Source organism: Lynx rufus, unplaced genomic scaffold, assembly GCF_022079265.1.
Source record: "Lynx rufus isolate CCGP_SWC_20201006 ecotype Redwood Valley unplaced genomic scaffold, mLynRuf1.p SCAF_6, whole genome shotgun sequence".
Lineage (NCBI taxonomy): Eukaryota > Metazoa > Chordata > Mammalia > Carnivora > Felidae > Lynx > Lynx rufus.
In genome coordinates this window covers 135,390,755-135,410,041 of record NW_025814878.1, presented here as the reverse complement: position 1 = coordinate 135,410,041, position 19,287 = coordinate 135,390,755, and the positions used below count along the sequence as shown (strand labels likewise).

General features: G+C 38.9%; 1 protein-coding gene across 4 annotated transcripts in view; it reads left to right on the top strand.

The window, feature by feature from the left end:
• Positions 1-1,077: 1,077 nt before the first annotated feature.
• DEK (DEK proto-oncogene) overlaps positions 1,078-19,287 on the top strand; it is a 30,308-nt gene continuing 12,098 nt past the window's right edge. For 2 of the 4 annotated variants that reach the window (XM_047101710.1, XM_047101711.1), the window contains exons 1-7: positions 1,078-1,165; positions 1,582-1,741; positions 4,946-5,047; positions 5,296-5,405; positions 6,375-6,469; positions 8,312-8,432; positions 12,837-13,025. In XM_047101710.1, coding sequence (XP_046957666.1) covers positions 1,591-1,741; positions 4,946-5,047; positions 5,296-5,405; positions 6,375-6,469; positions 8,312-8,432; positions 12,837-13,025 — 768 coding nt within the window. In that variant the 5' untranslated portion in view covers positions 1,078-1,165; positions 1,582-1,590. Of the gene's footprint in view, positions 1,166-1,581; positions 1,742-2,442; positions 2,483-4,945; positions 5,048-5,295; positions 5,406-6,374; positions 6,470-8,311; positions 8,433-12,836; positions 13,026-15,028; positions 15,157-19,287 lie in introns of those variants that run through there. The other 2 variants (XR_006966123.1, XM_047101712.1) reach the window with 2 other exon arrangements.

Here is a 19,287-nt window from a genome sequence, read left to right as displayed (position 1 = left end):
ACACACACACGCACACACACACACACGCACACACACACACACGCACACACACACATACTTTTAGGGGCCTAGAATGGGCAACACCGTACTTCCTGTATTATCTCACACACAATTCCCCTACATTTACGAGCGTGGATTGGGCAATACCGTATGTCCTCTATTATCTCCCCCATATTTATGGGTCTGGACTGGGCAATCCTGGACATCCTCTATTATCTCTCTCACACACACCCCCTACATTCACGGGTATTACTGGGCAATACCGTATTTCCTCTAGTATCTCTCTCTCTCTCTCTCTCTCTCTCTCTCTCTCTCTCTCTCTCTCACACACACACACACACACACACACACACACACACACACACACACCCCTACATTTACAGGTCTGGAAATCGCGCGCACAAACACACTCGCTACATTTACAGATCTGGAAATCGACTTGTCTCTGGTGACGTGAACTTCGAACTTGGTTGGGTCTTTTTCCCTAGGGCGCAACTTAAACAAGGCATGGGGTCTTCCGAAATACAGCGGTTTCAGGGCTCACCCCCAGCACGATCTCGGACCCTAATGGAGATCACTCATTTAGTAATCCCTTCAACCTCTGTGAAATACTGCAGGTGGCGACTTCCTGAGATGGAAACTTCTCTACCACCAGCCGCCCGCCCCTCCCGGGCGCAGGCTGCCCCCCTTTTCCGGGCAGGAACCGAGGAGACAATGCCCTGGCAGGCCCCCTAGCGTTCTCGCGGCCAGCCCCGCCAGGTCGGCCGGCCGGCCGGCCGGGACGCGGCCCGCACGCCTCCCCAGCGGAGAGCCCAAGCGCCGGCCCGCGCGGCCCGGGAGCGCGCCGTCCCTCCGCCCGCCACCGGGGCGACCCCTCGCGGCCCCGCCCCACCCCGGCCCGGGCTCCCCGCGGAGGCGCCCGGCTGCCCCGCCTCCCCCACCCGCGCGCGCCAACTCCCAGCTCGCGGCCCTGATTGGCCGCCGCATTCCCGCTTTCCTTCCCGAACCGCCATTTTGAAAATCTTGTTGATTCGGGGGAGCCGAGAGCGCGGCGCGAGCGTCACGCCAGAGAGCGGCCCGCGCGCCTCCTCCTCGGCGCTCGCCGCCGCCTCCCGGAGCCTCTTCGTGCCTTCGCGCGCCAGGCCCGCGGCGGCCGGCACCGGCGGTGAGGGCTGCGTCGGGGCAGAGGAGGCCGAGAGGGCGCCGCGGGCCCGCCCGCACCGCCGCGGCCATTTGGACGGCGGCCTGGGGCGGGGGGAGGGGACGCGGGGCGGCCGGCGGCGGCGGCGGCGGCGGCGCGGGCCGGCGCGAGCGGGCGGGGGGCGGCGCGGGCCCGGCGGAGGGAGGGGCGGCTCGGCGCCCGCGGTTTCCCGCCTCGGGAATGCCCGCAGCCGGAGGGAAGCCGTCCCCGGGGAGTAAGCGCTGCTGTCCCGGCCGCGGGAGGAGGCAACTTTGAGGTCGGGTTTCCCGCGGCCCCCGGCGTCCTGGGGCCGTGAAGGGTCGGGCAGGTCTCGGTGGCCGCCCCGTCCCTGCCGCCGGGGCCGAGGGGACCGAGACGTGTGGCTTTCTGCCCGCCCGCAGGTCGACAGCATGTCCTCCTCGGGCCCAGCTGCAGAGGGAGAGGGAACCCCCGCCCAGCCCGCGTCCGAGAAAGAGCCCGAAATGCCCGGCCCGAGAGAGGAAAGTGAAGAGGAGGACGAGGACGACGAGGAGGAGGAAGAGGAGGAGGAGGAAGAAAAAGGTGGGAGAAAGTCGCGTCTCTGGTGATGGATTTCTCAGAAAACCGTTTTCTTGCCTCCTTTTTTTGCGCCTGGAGACGGTGAATCGGAGGGATCTCTGGCGAGAATGTTGGCGAGATTTATCCCTTTTTGGTGTTGAGCAGTGGCAGAGAATTGGTGAATTCCGGTTGGTAGAAAATAGCTGTTAGCGTTGTTATTTACGCATTTGGGAGTTGCGGTTGACTTGTGGCCAGCAATCTGCGTTTGTAACGTTTTCGTCATTTGACAGGACGTTTCTAAGTTTCAGATCTGTTTTTAAGACTTGTTTGTTGGCTTTTGAAGTCGCTAGGGTTGCTGTTTTTAATTTCATCTTCTGCTAATTTAAGTACAGGTGTTTTGCCTTTTGAAGTTCTTGCGAGGTCTTTCCTGAAACCACACATGCAGACGTGAAGACGTTATTCATGCTAGTCCTGGAGATATTTTGACAACTTTTCATGCATCTGCTGAACTTCAGCAGAGGCCCTTTGCAGAGGCTTGGGGGAGTTCACTCTCACGGGGAAACACCAGTGAAAGCTGTTGCTGCTCGAGAAAGTAGTTAAATACGAAAGCGGTGAACTGTGAAAGAGCTCCGAAACTGGTCTCAGTTTTAGAGTTGCAGGAGTGCACTATTAACCATTATTTGCCTGAAGCAGGAGGACCTTACCGGATGCGGGACTGATAGAGCATCACTTTCTCCAACATGCGCGGGGCACTACCACTTCCGGGTATGCCAGGTTCCTAAAATGTTTTCCAGTCACTTAAAAAAATCTGTATCACAGTTCTCTTAGCGTCCTCTGATGATATTAGACCAATCCAGGTTTGTTTAATATGTGGCTCCAGCCAAACTTGGGAAGAAGTTTGAAGTGTTCGTTCCAAACCCGGGTTTAAGTGTCCCATTTCTTTTAAGCCTCAACCAGCCCCAGGTCAGCATTTTATACCTACGATCTGGGTTGAGATTACACGGCATGCCTTTTTGTTTGTTAGAAGTGGTAGGTGCTCTGAGATCGGAGCATTTCCACATTTAAGTACTGAAGCGGTTGGAGAAAATTATAAATTATTTTTAAGTTATTCACAGTACAATAACTAAAAATTGGCTGCAGTATCTCTCAACTATTAGTCCAAAATTTTCTGAGTGTTTTTACCTCCGATTTTTTGTTTGTTGTTTAGTCTCTTTTTAAAGACCAAGTTTCTATACCACAGGGATGATGGATTCCTCTGTCAGGAAAATAATTATAGAAATCATGTAAAAATACTACCTGTGGCTGATACAGTAATGCTTAGGGGCCAGATGATCGTTCAGAATGCGATTTTTTTTTTTTTCTCCAGAATTACCCCCAAGCAATTCTGTAGTTGTTCTAATTGAGGATTCTGTTTCCTTCTTTTGACATGTTTGTGGAGCAACTAAAATTGTGAAGGTTTTTATCCCAGTTAGCCCTGAAAATTTGATTGTACTCCTGGGGCATCTCAGAAACAGGACAGCACAGTCTGCCAAAGAAGGGTGGACTTGACTTGGGTGGGGAGGGACTAGTATAAAAGATGACTCTTAGGTTTGTGTCTTTGGCAGCTGAGCTGACAATATTACCATTTTCTGGAAAACATAATTCACAAAGGTGAGCAAGTGTGGAGAGGATTCCGAGTTCTGTTTGAGCGCACTGAGTGAGGTGCCTGGAGGACGTGAAGTGGAGCTGTCCACTGGCGGCTCTGACAGTTGATGTGAAGCTTAGAAAGCTCTTGACTGGATGCAGATCGGGAGAGCCATTAGCTCATAGATGGTAATCAGAGGCAAGCAAAATGGTTTAAGTCAGTCAGGGTTTCAGCAGCAGGGTAACAGGGATTGCTTTAGAGTGTGTTTTCTTCCCTCTGCACACCATTGCCAGAATATACCTGCCGGAATCCCTTAATCCTTACTCATTTTTTCTGCGCAAATCCTTATGTCTCCAAATCTTTCAAAGCCACCTCCAAATGTTTTGATCGTTTTTCCTTAATCCAAAAATAATTACTGTCTTCAACTCGGAGAACTTTTATTTGTATCTTTCCTAAGGTGTGTATCACCTTCTCCTTGGAGTATATTTGTGACTAAACACCACCAGTAGACGTGATGTCTTTCAGGATATTCAGTATCTTCATCATCTGTTCATCCCCCCCCCCCCTTAGTATCTAGTGAGGCTTTGCACAAAACAAGCATTCCGCTGAATGAATGAAAGGACGTTCGGTGATAGAGTGTTCTCTTTTTTATCTGAATTTGTGTCAGTGGGTGTAAATCATTTTAGAAATTTAAGTTTAAAGGTTTAAGTTTTGAAGTGTATGTTATATGTCTTTTTTAATGTTTTTAAATGTTTATGCATTTTTTTTAATGTTTATTTTGAGAGAGAGAATGCATGCACAAAGAGAAAGGGTGAGAGAGAATCGCAAGCAGGCCCTCTGCTGATGAGCCCTACTTGGGGTTCGATCCCAGGAACCATGAGATCATGACCTGAGCCAAAATCAAGAGTCAGACGCTTAACCAACTGAGCCACCCAAGTGCCTCTCTAGCCTTTTTTTTTTTTTTAAAGCAGTCCACACCATAAACAGTTTAACTTTTTTTAGAATGATTTATGACCACTGTTATAAACATTTACTGAACTACAAAATAATGTCCTCCCAGTCAGTTGCAGTAAATGTGAACTTGTAGAATTTTGCCCCATTTATAGCAACATTAGGCTGCTCTGCCTTAGCTAAGGTCCTTGTTTTTCTTTCGTCAGCTTGCTGAATTATTGCTTTCTTTGTATGTTTTTTGAAGTTCTTATAATCTCAGCCCAAGCTAGCTATTTGATGATGTACCATAAACTAAATTGCGATCAACAGAATTAGGTCTAATTAAAGAGTCGGCCTTGGTGATAGTTCACAAAGTGACTGGACTTTCATTAGCAATAATTGTAGTTGAATAAAAGTTTTTTGCTTTCTGATTTTTTTTTTTTAAACTGGATCCCTTTGTGACTTGCCAGGCAAATAAAATGTTACTCTAAAAAAAGATTTCAGTGATGTTGTTAACTTACTATTTTTCATCTCTCATTTGCTTCTCAAAACCATGCTCAGGAGAAGAGTAAAGTATTAGAGATTTCTGCAGTTTTTCCTTATATGTTTATCCGATAAAATTAATATGTTCTTTAAGCTTCTGGTTATTTAAGAAGTATTAAATTAATTTCTAGAAAAGAGTCTGATCGTGGAAGGCAAGAGGGAAAAGAAAAAAGTGGAGAGATTGACCATGCAAGTCTCTTCCTTACAGAGAGAGCCATTTACAATTGCACAAGGTAAGTTTATTCTGTTCTTTTCACTTTACACTAAAAATGTTTAAATATCAAACTTATGGTCAGCAGTACTCAGTTTTTAGTGTTTACTAAGTAGTTATATATTAATGGTATAATTTCATTTAGTTTGCCCTATTGAGCAAAAGCTATAAATAAATTATGCTGTAAAAATAACCATCATTAAAATAACTGTAAATCTATTAACACATAATAGTGCTTAACTTTAATTATTACGGTGTGTTTTTTCCTAGGAAAAGGACAGAAACTTTGTGAAATTGAAAGGATACATTTCTTCCTGAGTAAAAAGAAAACGGATGAACTTAGAAATCTACATAAACTACTTTACAACAGACCTGGCACAGTTAAGACCTTTTTTATGTCTTTAATCTAGTAACATATTTATGTATTTGTGCAATAGAAGCATATAATTTTAGTTCTGGAAAGGACTTCAGCAATCAACTAGTTCAGTTTCTGTACCATACAAATGAACAAACTGAAACACACATTTATTAAATGATTTATCACAGAATACATAGTTGGATATTAGCAGTTAGGATTGTAATATCCAGGCTTTGTAGTATAGTTTTTATGCCAAACTGAATTTTTTTTAATTGTGGTGATTTTAGTGATCTTTAAATGTATTAGAAGAAATTTATTTGGGGAAGGTTTCCAGCTATTCAGAAAAAATGATAAAGTATAATTGTATCTCATTTTGAGCAAATATCTGATAAATTAGGTGGTAATTCTTTGGGGACTTGTTAAAACAAATCTATTTCATATAATTGAGGAAACTTTGGGTTTTGCAAGGACAAAGTGAAGTTTGATGTTAGAATCTTGTGTGTTATCTCATTTGATCTCACTACAATCTAATTTACACAAGTCTCATTACTGTTAAATCGTATAACTTTTGGATATTGGAGGTCTTCTGTTCTTTTCAAAAAATAAAATCCATGATTCTCTCATATAAGAAATAAATATTACTAGTAATGTGTATTACTTGGGGAAAGGATCTTTTTTTAAGAAGTGACTTTCCACATCCCCTAATACTGTCAGATAACATTTAGTTGTAGTTCTCTAATTGTCAGTAAAAATTCCCAGATGGAAATTTGTTCAATTCAAATTGTTATTTTTAAAGAATTAAATTTTTAAGCCTTTTATAACGTTAATATTTGAGTGACAAATACTATTTTCCGTTGTGAGTTAAGAAATGTTGAATAAACCAATACTATAACTGGGAAACAGATTTGAAAATACAAATGTTGGCTTTGAATTTTTCTTATGTACATTACTGGGTAATAAATAGCATTAATAATAAAGGAAACATTTTCAGGTGTCCTCATTAAAGAAGAATGTGGGTCAGTTCAGTGGCTTTCCATTTGAAAAAGGAAGTGTCCAATATAAAAAGAAGGAAGAAATGTTGAAAAAGTAAGTTATTTTTACATGTATTGTGTTTTGATCAATGTATTTTGAGTTAATTTTTAAACATTTAAATAAGACCATCCAAACATTTTTAGTGGACTGCTAATTTTTTGCTTTTAATGCCAAGATCTTAACATTATTTGTTAAGATCTTGGGATCTTTGTTAACTTGGGATATTCATTAGTTTCCCATAAGTAGTTACTGTTAAGATTATTGAAAACTCACATTAAAAAATGCTTCTATTTCTTAGAAGCATACGCAAATAAGTCATTCAGACAGTTCAAAATTCAAGTCTTGGGAATAGAGTGAAAAATCCACCACCCTCCTTTATCTCCTGCCAGCCTTTCTGTTCCCCCAACTCGCAGGTACCATTTAAACTATTTTGAAAATAATCAATTTGATGAAAACGTGTTCTTTACCACAATGCAAGCAAGATGATATATTCTTAAGAGCTTTTGTTTATTAAATCCTTTATAGTTTAAAAATAGTAAATAATAGAGATGATTGTTCCTTCATCACAGTAGGAGTGCTGAGGGGAAAATCTAGTATTTAATCACTATGTTTGGCTCCATAGCTCAGGGGTTAGAGCACTGGTCTTATAATCACCAACTAGAAAAATTAAGTCCATGAATTTTATAGTATTGAAAACTTCTTACGTTATTTTCTAGCGAATTAGTTTATTCCTTTACTACCTTTACAACTTAATTAGTAGGGGCACCTGGGTGGCTCATTCGGTTAAGTGTCCCAACTCTTGATTTCATCTCAGGTCATGAACTCCTGGTTCATGGGTTTGAGCCCTGAGTTGGGCTCTGCACTGGTATCTTGGAGCCTACTTGAGGCTCTCTCCTCTCCCTCTCTCTGTCTCTGCCCCTCCCCTGCTTGCAAGCACGTGCTCATTCTCTCTGTCTCTTAATAAATAAACTTTAAAGGGGTGCCTGGGTGGCTCAGCCAGTTAAGCATCTGACTTCAGCTCAGGTCATGATCTCACAGTTTGTCGTTCAAGCCCCATGTCAGGCTCTGTGCTGACAGCTCGGAGCCTGGAACCTGCTTCAGATTCTGTGTCTCCTCTCTCTGCCCCTCCCCCCGCTCGTGCTCTGTCTCTCTCTGTCTCTCAAAAATAAATAGAAATGTTTAAAAAAAAATTTTTTTTTAATTTAAAAAGCTTAACTGGTAAATAGTGTTTTCAATTTATTAATAATCCTATCTGGTTGTATTTTATACATTAATCAAGATTATTAGGAAAGTGCTTTTTATTGTTTTCTGGAAAGTACTTCTCATATTCAGAGAAACATTAGATGCTTTTTTTTTTTTTTAAAGGAAGGACTTATTTTTAACTTATTTATTTTGATAGAGAGCATGGGAGGGGCAGACAGAATGAGAGAGAATCCCAAGCAGTCTCCGTACTGTCAGTGCAGATATCAGGACCATGAGATCATGACCTGAGCTGAAGTCAAGAGTCAGATGCTTAACCAACTGAGCCACCCAGGTGCCCCTGGGTTGGATGCCCTTTTTTTTTTTGTTTTGTTTTGTTTTGTTTTTAGTGTTTGAGAGAGAGCATAAGTGGGTGAGAGACAGAGAGAGAGGGAGACAGAATCTGAAGCAGGCTCCACGCTCTGAGCTGTCAGCACAGGGCCCGATGGTGGGGCTTGAACCCACAACCGTAAGATCATGACGGGAGCTGAAGTCTGACTTGACTGGCTGAGCCACCCAGGCGCCTACCCCCTGCCCCCATGCTTTTTTTAATGTTTGTACCTGAGCAACTGTGGTTAGCTATTGCCTTTATGTTGTGGAGAATGTTTATAAACTTTGCTACATAACAAACTTGGTTTCTTTCATTTTCTGTTTTAGGTTTAGAAATGCCATGTTAAAGAGCATCTGCGAGGTTCTTGATTTGGAGAGATCAGGTGTAAATAGCGAACTGGTGAAGAGGATCTTGAATTTCTTAATGCATCCAAAGCCTTCTGGCAAAGTGAGGACCAATTTTTACTATTTCAGTAATGAATCAGTTATAGTCTGTCCTTCCTTTCTCTTTTTATGGAACAGTTTAGTTTGTTAGCAGCATTGCTTCTCAACATTCAGTAGTGTCTTCTGCTTTCAAACATTCAGTAGTTGCATGATAGAAATAGCATAGGAGGCATATAGATTTGTCTTCTTATCAGATACAGAAGATAGAAGATTAAGAAAAATAATTATTAACTAAGTTAATGTCAAATGGACAGAAATGCAAACTAAGTATTCAGGGTTTTATATCTAGAAGGAACTGGAAGAACAGAAACAGGTTGAATTGAGGGTGAGGTGTTAGGCTGGATGGGGAACGTATGCAACCTTCAACCAGGTGAGGAAAGATAAGATGGGCATATAGAACTGGGTATTTTCTAGACACTGGAATAATGGTTGGAAGTAAAATGGCCTTATACTTTCCCCCACTCTTCCTAAAATTCAGATTAGGTTTGCCTTAATTGTTTAACATAGGACTCGTTACTGACTTCAAATGCCTATTAAAGTTATTACTTACCTGACTTTGCACTTTCAGTTTAAGTCTGTCAGTAAATGTTTTCATAATCTTCCTCATTTTGTTAGCAAAGAAATTGCGGAAAATTCTAGAGGACCTAGGAGTTCAGGGGAAAACCATCGGTAAGGGAGGGGAGAGGGCATAAGGATTAGGAACCAGAAAATAGCTCTGGAACTTTGGTTTTATTTGCTCTTGGTATGATTTACCATTAGCTGGAGAAAGACAGATAAAGAATATTTTTGTCATATAGCTATAAATCCAAGGGCTGTGGTAGGGGTTTTTTTGATTTGGTTTTGGGGTTTTTTTATGTGTTTTGAGTTTGCTTAAAAATGAGAGATTCCCTATTTTTTAAACTTTTACTATGGACAGACCTGTACTTCTTAAGAATTTCATGTGACAAATTGAATACCATTTTCCCAGAAGCCATTCAGAAGTTGTTTAGGTTTTGAGGGATATGTTTACATTCTTTTAATCAGTGATTTTGAATGTGTTGGTTTTAAGACCCAATTACCCTCTTAAAAATTCATGAGGACTCCAGAAGCTTTTGCTTATGTGGGTTATTTTGATATTTACTATGTTATAAAGTAAAACTGAAAAAATTTTATTTATTTTTTTGAAAAAATTTTAAATACCAGTAAGCCCACTACATGTTAACAAAAGTAATGTAGTATATGAAAAATATACTTCCAACAAAAACTAGAAGAATGGCATTGTTTTATATTTTTCCAAGTCTCTTCATGTCTGTCTTAAAAGACCGCTATATTGTTATTTGCTCTGGATTTCAATCTATCGCACATTGTTTTGCTTGAAGTATGTAAAGAAAATCCAGTCTTACCCAGTATGTAGTTAGAAAAAAAGAGTGTCTTTAAAAACTTTTACATAATTATGGATATTCTCTGATAGACCACCAGAACTCCACAGTGGTAGTTTATTAAAGGTTAGTTGTAATGTGGTCTCTGAAACCTACATTCACCAGGTGGAAATTATTGGTTTTTTCAATTGTGCAGATCTTCCAAATGTTGGCACGTTTCCATTAAACACTGTCAAAAAGTCATTAATTAATAAAATCACTGTCTCCTCAGAAAAACCTTTAGGTATTAGGAGGCTGTTAAGTTCATGGTTATGGACGTGAATTTTCCATATGAAGTTTTGAAATTTATTATTGGCAATAAATACCATCAGTTATTTTCTTTAAAGTGACAGGCTCACGTTCATTTTGAGAACATGTCTTTTAAATACCTAAGTCTGAAAAGGCATACTTTGACGGTTCTTTTACAAATGGTGTTTCATGAAAAAGGTGGCTGGCTCAGCTCCCAGCTCAATTGTGCAAGTGCTTTTTCTTGAGAAAACCAGTGAAGTTCAGTATGTGGCAAACGTGTTTGAGGTGTACCTCCCATTTTGTTACCCAGATGTCATAAAGTCACGTACTTAGAGGTTGAGAGTTAACATCACTAGTATTTATTGATTCATCAAGGACATTCTAAAACACCTTTTTCTTTTCACTTCTAGTGTGTGGTTATGAGGAATATAATGACTCCTAGCAGTTTGCTGCCTCTGCCTTGATTAGTACTAAAGTGCCAGCAATTTTACAACCATCTTTGCTTTTGCAGTCAGTACAAAACACAGTGAAGAGAGAAAATAATGTCTTGATGTTATCATGAAAATAATTTTGATACTGTGGGCTTCTAAAAGGGTCTCAGGAAACCCTACGATCCATGAACCATATTTTGAGAACCACTCTTTCAGTCTTTCTTATGGAATCTAACTCTTGTATCCACTTTTCATATCTGCTTCTGTGATGATTACTTCTTAATCTATTGATATCAATCTCAAGTTATTTTCTGTACTACCTACATTTTTGTCATTTAAGAAAAACACTACAAACTCATTAGTAACTAATTTTTGTCCCCATAGTGATAAAATTATTGAATTAACATTGTTTTACTATCTTTTTTTTGTTATACTTCTAGTTTGATTATTTTTCAGATTTTGTTTCCAACAAGTGATGATGCTGTTGACACTGGGTTCTGGTTAAGGTTTAACTGTTTTTAGGACCAGTACAGGAAGGCTCTAAAATATTTATATATTGCTGCTTCTTTATTTATCTTTGGAAGTTGCATTTTCTTGATTGGTTACTTGAACAGTTTAACATTCTTTCACTTTCCTGTGTAGATTATCCTGCACCCATCCAGTCTTCTCCTTTACTAATTCCTTATATAGATTATATTCTTACTGCCTGTATCTGGTTCCTGAACTGAGATAGTAAGGGATACCACACTTTTCTAATATATTTGAGTCCTGGATTTCATATATTGATTGAATAGGGAGTTTGGACAATCACAGTCACCTTTTCTCCAGAATTTATCCAATTGGATTTGGTTCCTGGTACTAGCTGGTAATTGTAACAGGTTGCATAACAAGGATATCCATATACGTTCAAGGAAGTTTTTTTATAGAAACTTACAGAGAACCCCTCTGAGAAATATCAATGGTCTACTAACTTAATTTTTTTTTTAATTTTTTTTAATGTGTATTTATTTTTGAGAGAGAGAGAGAGTGTGATTTAGGGGAGAGGCAGAGAGAGAGCGAGACACAGAATCTGAAGCAGCTCTAGGCTCTGAGCTGTCAGCACCTGAGCCGAAGTCAGATGCTTAACCAACTGAGACACATAATCACCCCATACTAACTTAAAATTTCTGAACTCACGTAGATTGGCTGTAGGCCAGTCAGCCTTTAGGAAGAATAGGTTGTTTGGGCAGCTAGAGGCTATCTTATGGATTGTACATAACCTGAGAACAGAACATACACAAAACAGCCACCTTATTCTTAATTTTTGTGTAGGTGACAGTGACCCCTAGACTGGAAGTTTCTAGGAGAGAAAGAACCTGCGGTTCTGCCAACTTCATGAAAGATAGTGCCTACAGTTACCACTAACATTTATATAACTGTATATCATAAGGTTATGTTCTGGGATTTTCCTTACAATTTCTGCTTATTGCAGAAAATAACAGGAAAAAATAAAAATAGTAGATACCTATAATTTCGGAAATAATTTTAATTCCTCAGTGTATATATTTTCAGATCTTTTATGCAAGATTTTATGGTTTTCAATTTCAGAAGTTAGCAAATACTCCCCTAAGAAAGCATTTAAGAATTAAATTTGCTGGTTAATATGATCAAATTGTTTCTTCACATGGTCTCTGCTTTTTAAATATGCATGCTTTAATTGAATATCAAAGTAATAGCAGTACATGTATTTTGTGTTTCTTAATTAGTTTCATAATTAACATACCCAACACTAATTGCATATTTAGAGTCAATGAGAATATAAACCTGACATTAGCAAAAGTAGAGCCCAGAGGTAATATGAATACAAACTATATAGTTCATAAATTCAGGATGTGTAAAGTGAGGTTTTATTTCCTTTATGGATGGTTCTAGTCTTTGATTAGAGCATCCCCTAAAGCAAGAAGCTCCTCTGGCATGGCCATTAATGCTTACAAGGAATGAAATGAATTGTAAGTCTAACTCAAGATATTGCCCTTGACCACATGTAAGTAACTCTCTGAGCTTAATCTAGTGTGTACTTGGGCATCTAATCCTAGTCAGAACACAGAGTATGTATTTCAGCATTTGGAAAGAGTCTTGCCTAGGTGTGAGAACACAAATGAAGGGGTATTGGTAGTTCAGACAGAAAGATTTACTTGATACATTAAAGATGAATTGTTGTCTGTAAAGCTGCTAAGTTTGGCAATATCCCCTGAGATGGAACAAGAAGAATAATTGAGTTGAGAAGTAGTTACCAAAAATGATTCACTTGGAAATACAATAGCCCATTGTTGTTATCTTTATTGTACACAGCCATTGCCAAAATCTAAGAAAACTTCTAGCAAAGGCAACAAAAAGGAACGGAACAGTTCTGGAATGGCAAGGAAAGCTAAGCGAACCAAATGTCCTGAAATTCTGTCAGATGAATCCAGCAGCGATGAAGACGAAAAGAAAAACAAGGAAGAGTCTTCAGATGAAGAAGATAAAGAAAGCGAAGAAGAGGTAAAATGTTGGGTGTTTGTGGGTTTTCTCATTTCTTTCCATGGGAGAGTTAAATATTCCTGTCTTATGATAGGTATAGCCAGAAAACAGATTCTAGAAACTATCTACCGTATTGGTTGTTTTTAGTTACAAAGACAGAGAAATAGTTAAGTATAAATTCTTTCCCTCATGGAGCTTTTGGTTTTATGGCCATGTGAGAGCTTGGGAGTTGGAAGAGTGAGGTTGGTGTGGCCTGGACTTGAACTGGACCTTGAAGATTAGAGTAGATCAGTGGGAAGTGGAAGAGTGTGTGCACGGAGCCATTTTATTCTGTTTTATGTAGAAAGCAAGAGGTTTAAGAACCACCAGTTTTTCTCAACTCATTGGGGATGATTTAATGATCATAATAGCATTTGAGTTTTATTTGGTGGGTGGGCAAGTTTTGTACCACTTAGGAATCCCTGCCATTTTCTTTTACTTGGGAATATCAGTAAAATTTTGAGAGCATTAAGTTTCCCAAGTGAAACTTTAGGAAAAGGAGAGCTCTGAACCATTTAAAGAGTTAGCTTATACCCTTTCCTTGATATGTAGCTTCAGTCAAGGAAGTGACTTCTTATTATTGCTAATAATGTTTTGATAGAGACTCTTTTTTACTTTGTTTTGGTGTCCCCTTCAGTGGTCAGAATTTGCTCTGTAAGTTGGGTCATCTCCTTTGTCTTATTTAGGGACTTGATTAATTGGCTTGACTTTTTGGACCAAGATGATTCTTTGTTGTGGAGGGCTGTCTGGTGCATTATAGTATGTTTGCCCACTAGAGGACAGTAGCACCCCCCCCCAACTTCTAGTTATGAAAATCAGAAATATCTGTAGACATTGCCAAATGTCCCGGTGGGGCGGGACAACCTCCAGGTGATAACTACTGGATTAGAAGGAATAAAGATGTGATGAACTGAGTGTGTATTTGTTTTTAGGTACTTAAATCCATGATTATTTTAATGTCAAATTTTTAAAGATTTCTATAAAGCTAAGTATAAAGTGCTTCATAACTTAAAAAAGAATATTACAAATCTAGCAGGTGTTTCATAATATATTTTTGGTGTGAAGGAAGATGAATAATCTTAGCCCTAAGGTTTTTATGGAATAGATTTTAAGGACATTAGGAGGGAAGCATGTTTGTTTATATGTGGATGTATAATAATAGCAATTTTGCAGTAATATTCTTCAACAAATTTTGGGTTACAACTACATGTATTCACTATGCTTCCTAAAACCTTTAAAAAAAATTTTTTTTAGTTTTTTTATGTTTATTTAGTTTTTGAGAGAGAGCACAAGTGACAGAGGGGCAGAGAGAGAGGGAGACACAGACTCCAAAGCAGGCTCCAGGCTCTGAGCAGTCAGCATGAGCATGAGCTTTGGAAACAATCTAGGTACAAATTCCAGCTCTACCTTCAAGAATGATTTTGGGCAGATTACTTATAAAGTCTATACCTCAGCTTCTCATTTATAATATGGGGTTTATGGCAGTACCAGTCTTAAAGGGCTGTATTAAATGACTTTATTTAAAGCACTTAAGAGCAGTGCTTGGCAAAGGTACTGTATGTAAGTATTAGCTGCTACTATTACTTTTGTCATATGTAATATTCCTAAATTTAATTTTCCTGCCATTTAATGACTAAGGTATAGGTTAAAAAGTGAGGGTATTTTATACTCATTTTCACTTGTTTTCCAGATTACTGTCCCATTGTTCCAAATAGAATTCTTTGAATCTTGTGAATATAAATGACCCCTGATTGATTTGTAATCATATTGGTTCCTGGATAATGATCACAAGTGGAACTTGTCCTAATTTTAAATCAAAGCCTTTCTACAATGTCATTAAAAAAGGATTTTGTGCTAGAAACCCAGGTTAAATGGTGAAAAGCCATGTAGGAGAAAAAGAAAACTAACAAACTTCATAAAATACAATCCAATAGAATCTGGACTGAGAATTGCTTTCTTTTAAATTTTTTTCTTTTTCTGATAAGTCTCCCTCCAGCAACCATACAATTATTCATTGCTCTAAAGGATATTTCAAATTTAGGACTATACTCCTCAAAAACTTTATTCAAAAACTGATTCTGTTCCTGCGAAAGGCTCTGATTGCCTTTGAAAGGTAAGTACTAGCAACAGGAGCAGTATTTCTCTGGTAACTGTGTTTTCCCTTACTCTTTCATTTTTTCGAGGACTGAGATAAGTGGCAACCTTGTTAGGGACTTCATAAGTGGCAGTATTTTTGATTATTATGATGAAAGGGCCTCTTTTTTAAGAGGTCATAAAGAAGATTGATAGGTTGATTGGAAAAGTTGTGGACTACCTGTAGATAGAATTATTTTGCAGATTCTTTTCATAGAAGATTACTAAATTAATATTACTTATTCTGCTTATTTTTTGAGACAGATTTTTCTTTTATAAATAAAAGATTTCTCCCCCATTAACATTAGATTCTTGGAATAAGTAACTATGAATGTGGGTAGATTAATCTTTTGTTTCCTCTGTAAATTGAGGGCTTTGGACTATTTATAATCTAGATCATATTGCTAAAGTCAGAACTCTTACTCAAGCAGAAATCCAGTTCAAGTTACAGTTGTCTATTGACCAGTTATGTGAGGTTGAGTGTTAGTCACCTGCTCGTGACTCATAGTTAGCTGTGTGGAAGACTAGGATATTTAAAAGTAAATTTATTATTTCTTCACTGTAGGATTGAAGTCACTGAAAACCACATGGTTGAAACAGAATTGGCAGGTTTTTTAAAAAGTCTTCTATAGGAAAACGTGTCACACTTAATCATGTTAGCCAATAATTGCTAAAAAATTTTGTTGGAAGTTCTCTGTACCTACCTGTAGCTCTATTTTTGTGATAGGTAGTTCATGGTTCACAGCGGTTTTTAATCCTCCTTTTCTTGAGAAGTAATTCAAATAAGTTGCTCTTTCTTTCCAAGAGTGACTTGGGTAGTAATTCGTTTATAAAAGGGCCACTTTAAACTTCTTTATCATTTTGGTTCTTGGAAATTTGCTTAATTAGGTCAGTAGAAGGAGAGTTGCTTAATTCTAGAATTAGGAAATTTGTAGATGAAGTTTCTTAAAAATGAGGGAATAAGAAAAATGACAGGTTTAGTTATTTTCTATAAACTTACTCTGAAAATCATGTGGCTCCCATACTGGATTAGCTACTTTCAGGGAAGATTGCTAAAATGAGCCAGTGAGCTTAAACCATGCTTAGGTATGCCGTTTACCATAAGCGTTAGACCTTAGGCACAGAGAAGTTATTGGAGAGTACAGAAAAAGAAGCAATGCTTCCCATTGGAGAAAACAGTTCTCATGACCTCTTAGACCCTTAAAAGCATACTTGATTTTTTAAAGTTTTATTGTAATACCTCTTCAGTTTTGGCTTGTGTTTTTATAACACCTTCTTATCGCTAGAAATGTATACAACAAACTGAATTATTACTTAGTATTTAGAATTTATCTGAACCTTCCCATACATATCAGGAATGTCTCCAGTTGCGAACACTTAAAAACCTTACTAGTAATGTCCAAAACAGGAATTCCTTTTTCTTCCATGACAAGAAATCCACAGACGGGCAATTTGGGGCCAGTACAACAGCTCAAGAAAGGTTGTCAAGAATTTGAGTATCCTCTTTATTCCTGAGCCACCATCTTCATAAGGGGCACTTAACCTCATGATCACAAGATGGTACTTTTACCTTAAGGCACTGAATCCCTGTGGCAGAGAGAAGAGCAAAGAGCTTTCTTCCAGTAATGTTTCACTTTGTTGTTTTTTGCCCCAGAAGGGATTCCTTTTATCAGACATCTCCGTGTACATTGCCTTGGCCAGAACTTTGTTACTTCTCTACCTCTAACTGCAGGGGAAGCTGTGAGATCCATGTGTTAGCTTTCCTGAGTCTGTGGGGGAAGGAGGCATCCTGCAGTGTCAGCCAGATCAGAGACACTTTGAATTCTAGTGTTTGGTAAACTTCTATATTTGTACCATTCAGGGAATTATTTGGTGGTAGTGGGAGGGTGAATGCAAAAGTTTTGTTAGTCCTTAATTATGTTCTAAAATATAAGAACCCCCCCCCATAATAATTTGATCAGAGGAATTACAAAACCATATAAACTATTGAAATCTTTCATTGGAAGGCAAAGTTAATAATCATCATAATAAAATCTTGAACTTGCTTTCATAATCTTTTGTGAACTATATTAAGGCTTGCACATTCTTTACTCTTGGCACTCTTGAGTTTTCTCAGCCAAGTTGTTAAAAGAATAGTGTATTTTAAGCTAATTTTTATTTTGTTCATCTGTTCACCCAGTACAACCTTTCTGCTGTGAGGACAGGATTCTGGCTCTGTGACAGGCGTCTTTTTTGGAGACCCTCCTTCAAGAGCCCTGCTGCCTATAAAAGATAGGTAAGCCTTTTCTCCCAAGATTTTTTTTTTTTTTTTTTGCCTTCCTTCAAAAAGTGCTTGTGTCATTCCTCTGATTCTATACCTTCATGGTTACCAGAGATCATGGAAAATCCTCTTCAGATTTTTAAAAATTTATATTATTAATCTTTTACAAATTTAGATTATAGTAAATGGTACTATCTGAAATTAATGGCAGCTGTCAATTTTTATGTTTCCCATTAGCACATCGAAACTTCCTACAATGCTAGATGGCTCTGATTGAACTACTCACAGCAGATTCAAAATAGCAAGCCAGAATCTTAATAAATCCCGTGACAACTTGGACACTAGCCTTCATTTTTTTTTAAATTTAACCACCTAATTTTTTCCCATATATTTTGAATAAAAAATTCAAGTTTTGGCTCCTATTTGATTAAATAACTAAATGTTAACTCTGAGTACCTCCAACATTTTTCCTTTGTAATGACATATAATGTGTTTTGTTATAATTACTAAAATTTTCAAAAAAACTTTGTTTATTCATTTTTGGAAGACAGAGACAGAGCCCAAGCAGGGGTGGGGTGGAGAGAGAGGGGGACATAGAATCTGAAGCAGGCTCCAGGCTCTGAGCTGTCAGCACAGAGCCCTATGCGGGACTCGAACTCATAAACTGTGAGATGGTGACCTGAGCCAAAGTCGGACACTCAACCGACTGAGCCACCCAGGTGCCCCTTATTTTCAAAATATTTTAAGAGAGATTTCAAAGTAAGGGTTTCTCATGTTATCACTTATATTATTCAATTTAATAAATTGGGAGTGCACTAAGTGCTGTTGAGGTTCCAGAAAGTATTTTCTACCCAAATGCCATTTGAATGGTACATGATATAGGATTCCAAAAGAAAGTGTCCCTGTCTATTGCCGAGGGAAAGCTTTGGAGAGAAATGGCAGAAATACCTGTTGAAATTGACCTTTGGGAATAGAAAGGAAAGTTGTGAACAAAGATGGGGTGCAAGAAGGTCCAGGGTACCTGTGACATACACACTTGTTTGTGGTTGGGTGGTGTGTCCAGAAGTAGAGCAATGAGAGCAGAAGCCAGAGCAGGGCACACAGAAGCCAGACTGTGGAGAGCCTGTGAGCTTGGGCGTTTTCGTATGAGTAATTGATGACTCATTCTCGCTCATTCAAAATGATTGCCTTATTCTACCTGAATTTTGCCAAGTGTTTGGCTGAGTAGGGGGGAAGAAAGAGACCTGGCCTCTGTCTTCCAGAACAGTCTGCCTGAGGAGAGGTACCCCTTGTTCAATAAATGTTTATTGGCAAATATAAGGAAACTTACTGAGAGTCAGCTGTGTGCCGTGTACTTCACGTCGTGCATCTACGTGAGTCTTGACTCCAAGAGAGAGGATGATATATCCTCATTTTTGTATACCTCAGGGTTAGAATAAACATGTCCATATGTATTTTGTTAGTATTCAGGTACTCCTGACACACAGTATTACGTTCGTTTCAGGTGTACTCTTAAGGTTTTTTAATGTATTGTCCATATTACTCTTTCCAGGGCTGCTAGTTTATATGCGTCTGTCTTCAGAGTTGTCTGTAAAGAACTACTGATTTAGATTCAAATTTGAATTTAAGCAATAGCTTTAGATAAGTATATATCCACTTCTGCTTATAAAAACTGAACTAAAAACCATTGACATAAATATAGAACTTGAGAAATTATCCTCTTGATTAATTTATGTAGTTCCTGCCTTTTCCCTACATATCTCCAGTCATATATAATCTAGACTAGGAATGGCAAATTATGTATGGCCTATACACCAGATCCAGCCTGTGGCCTGGTTTTGTACAGCCTAG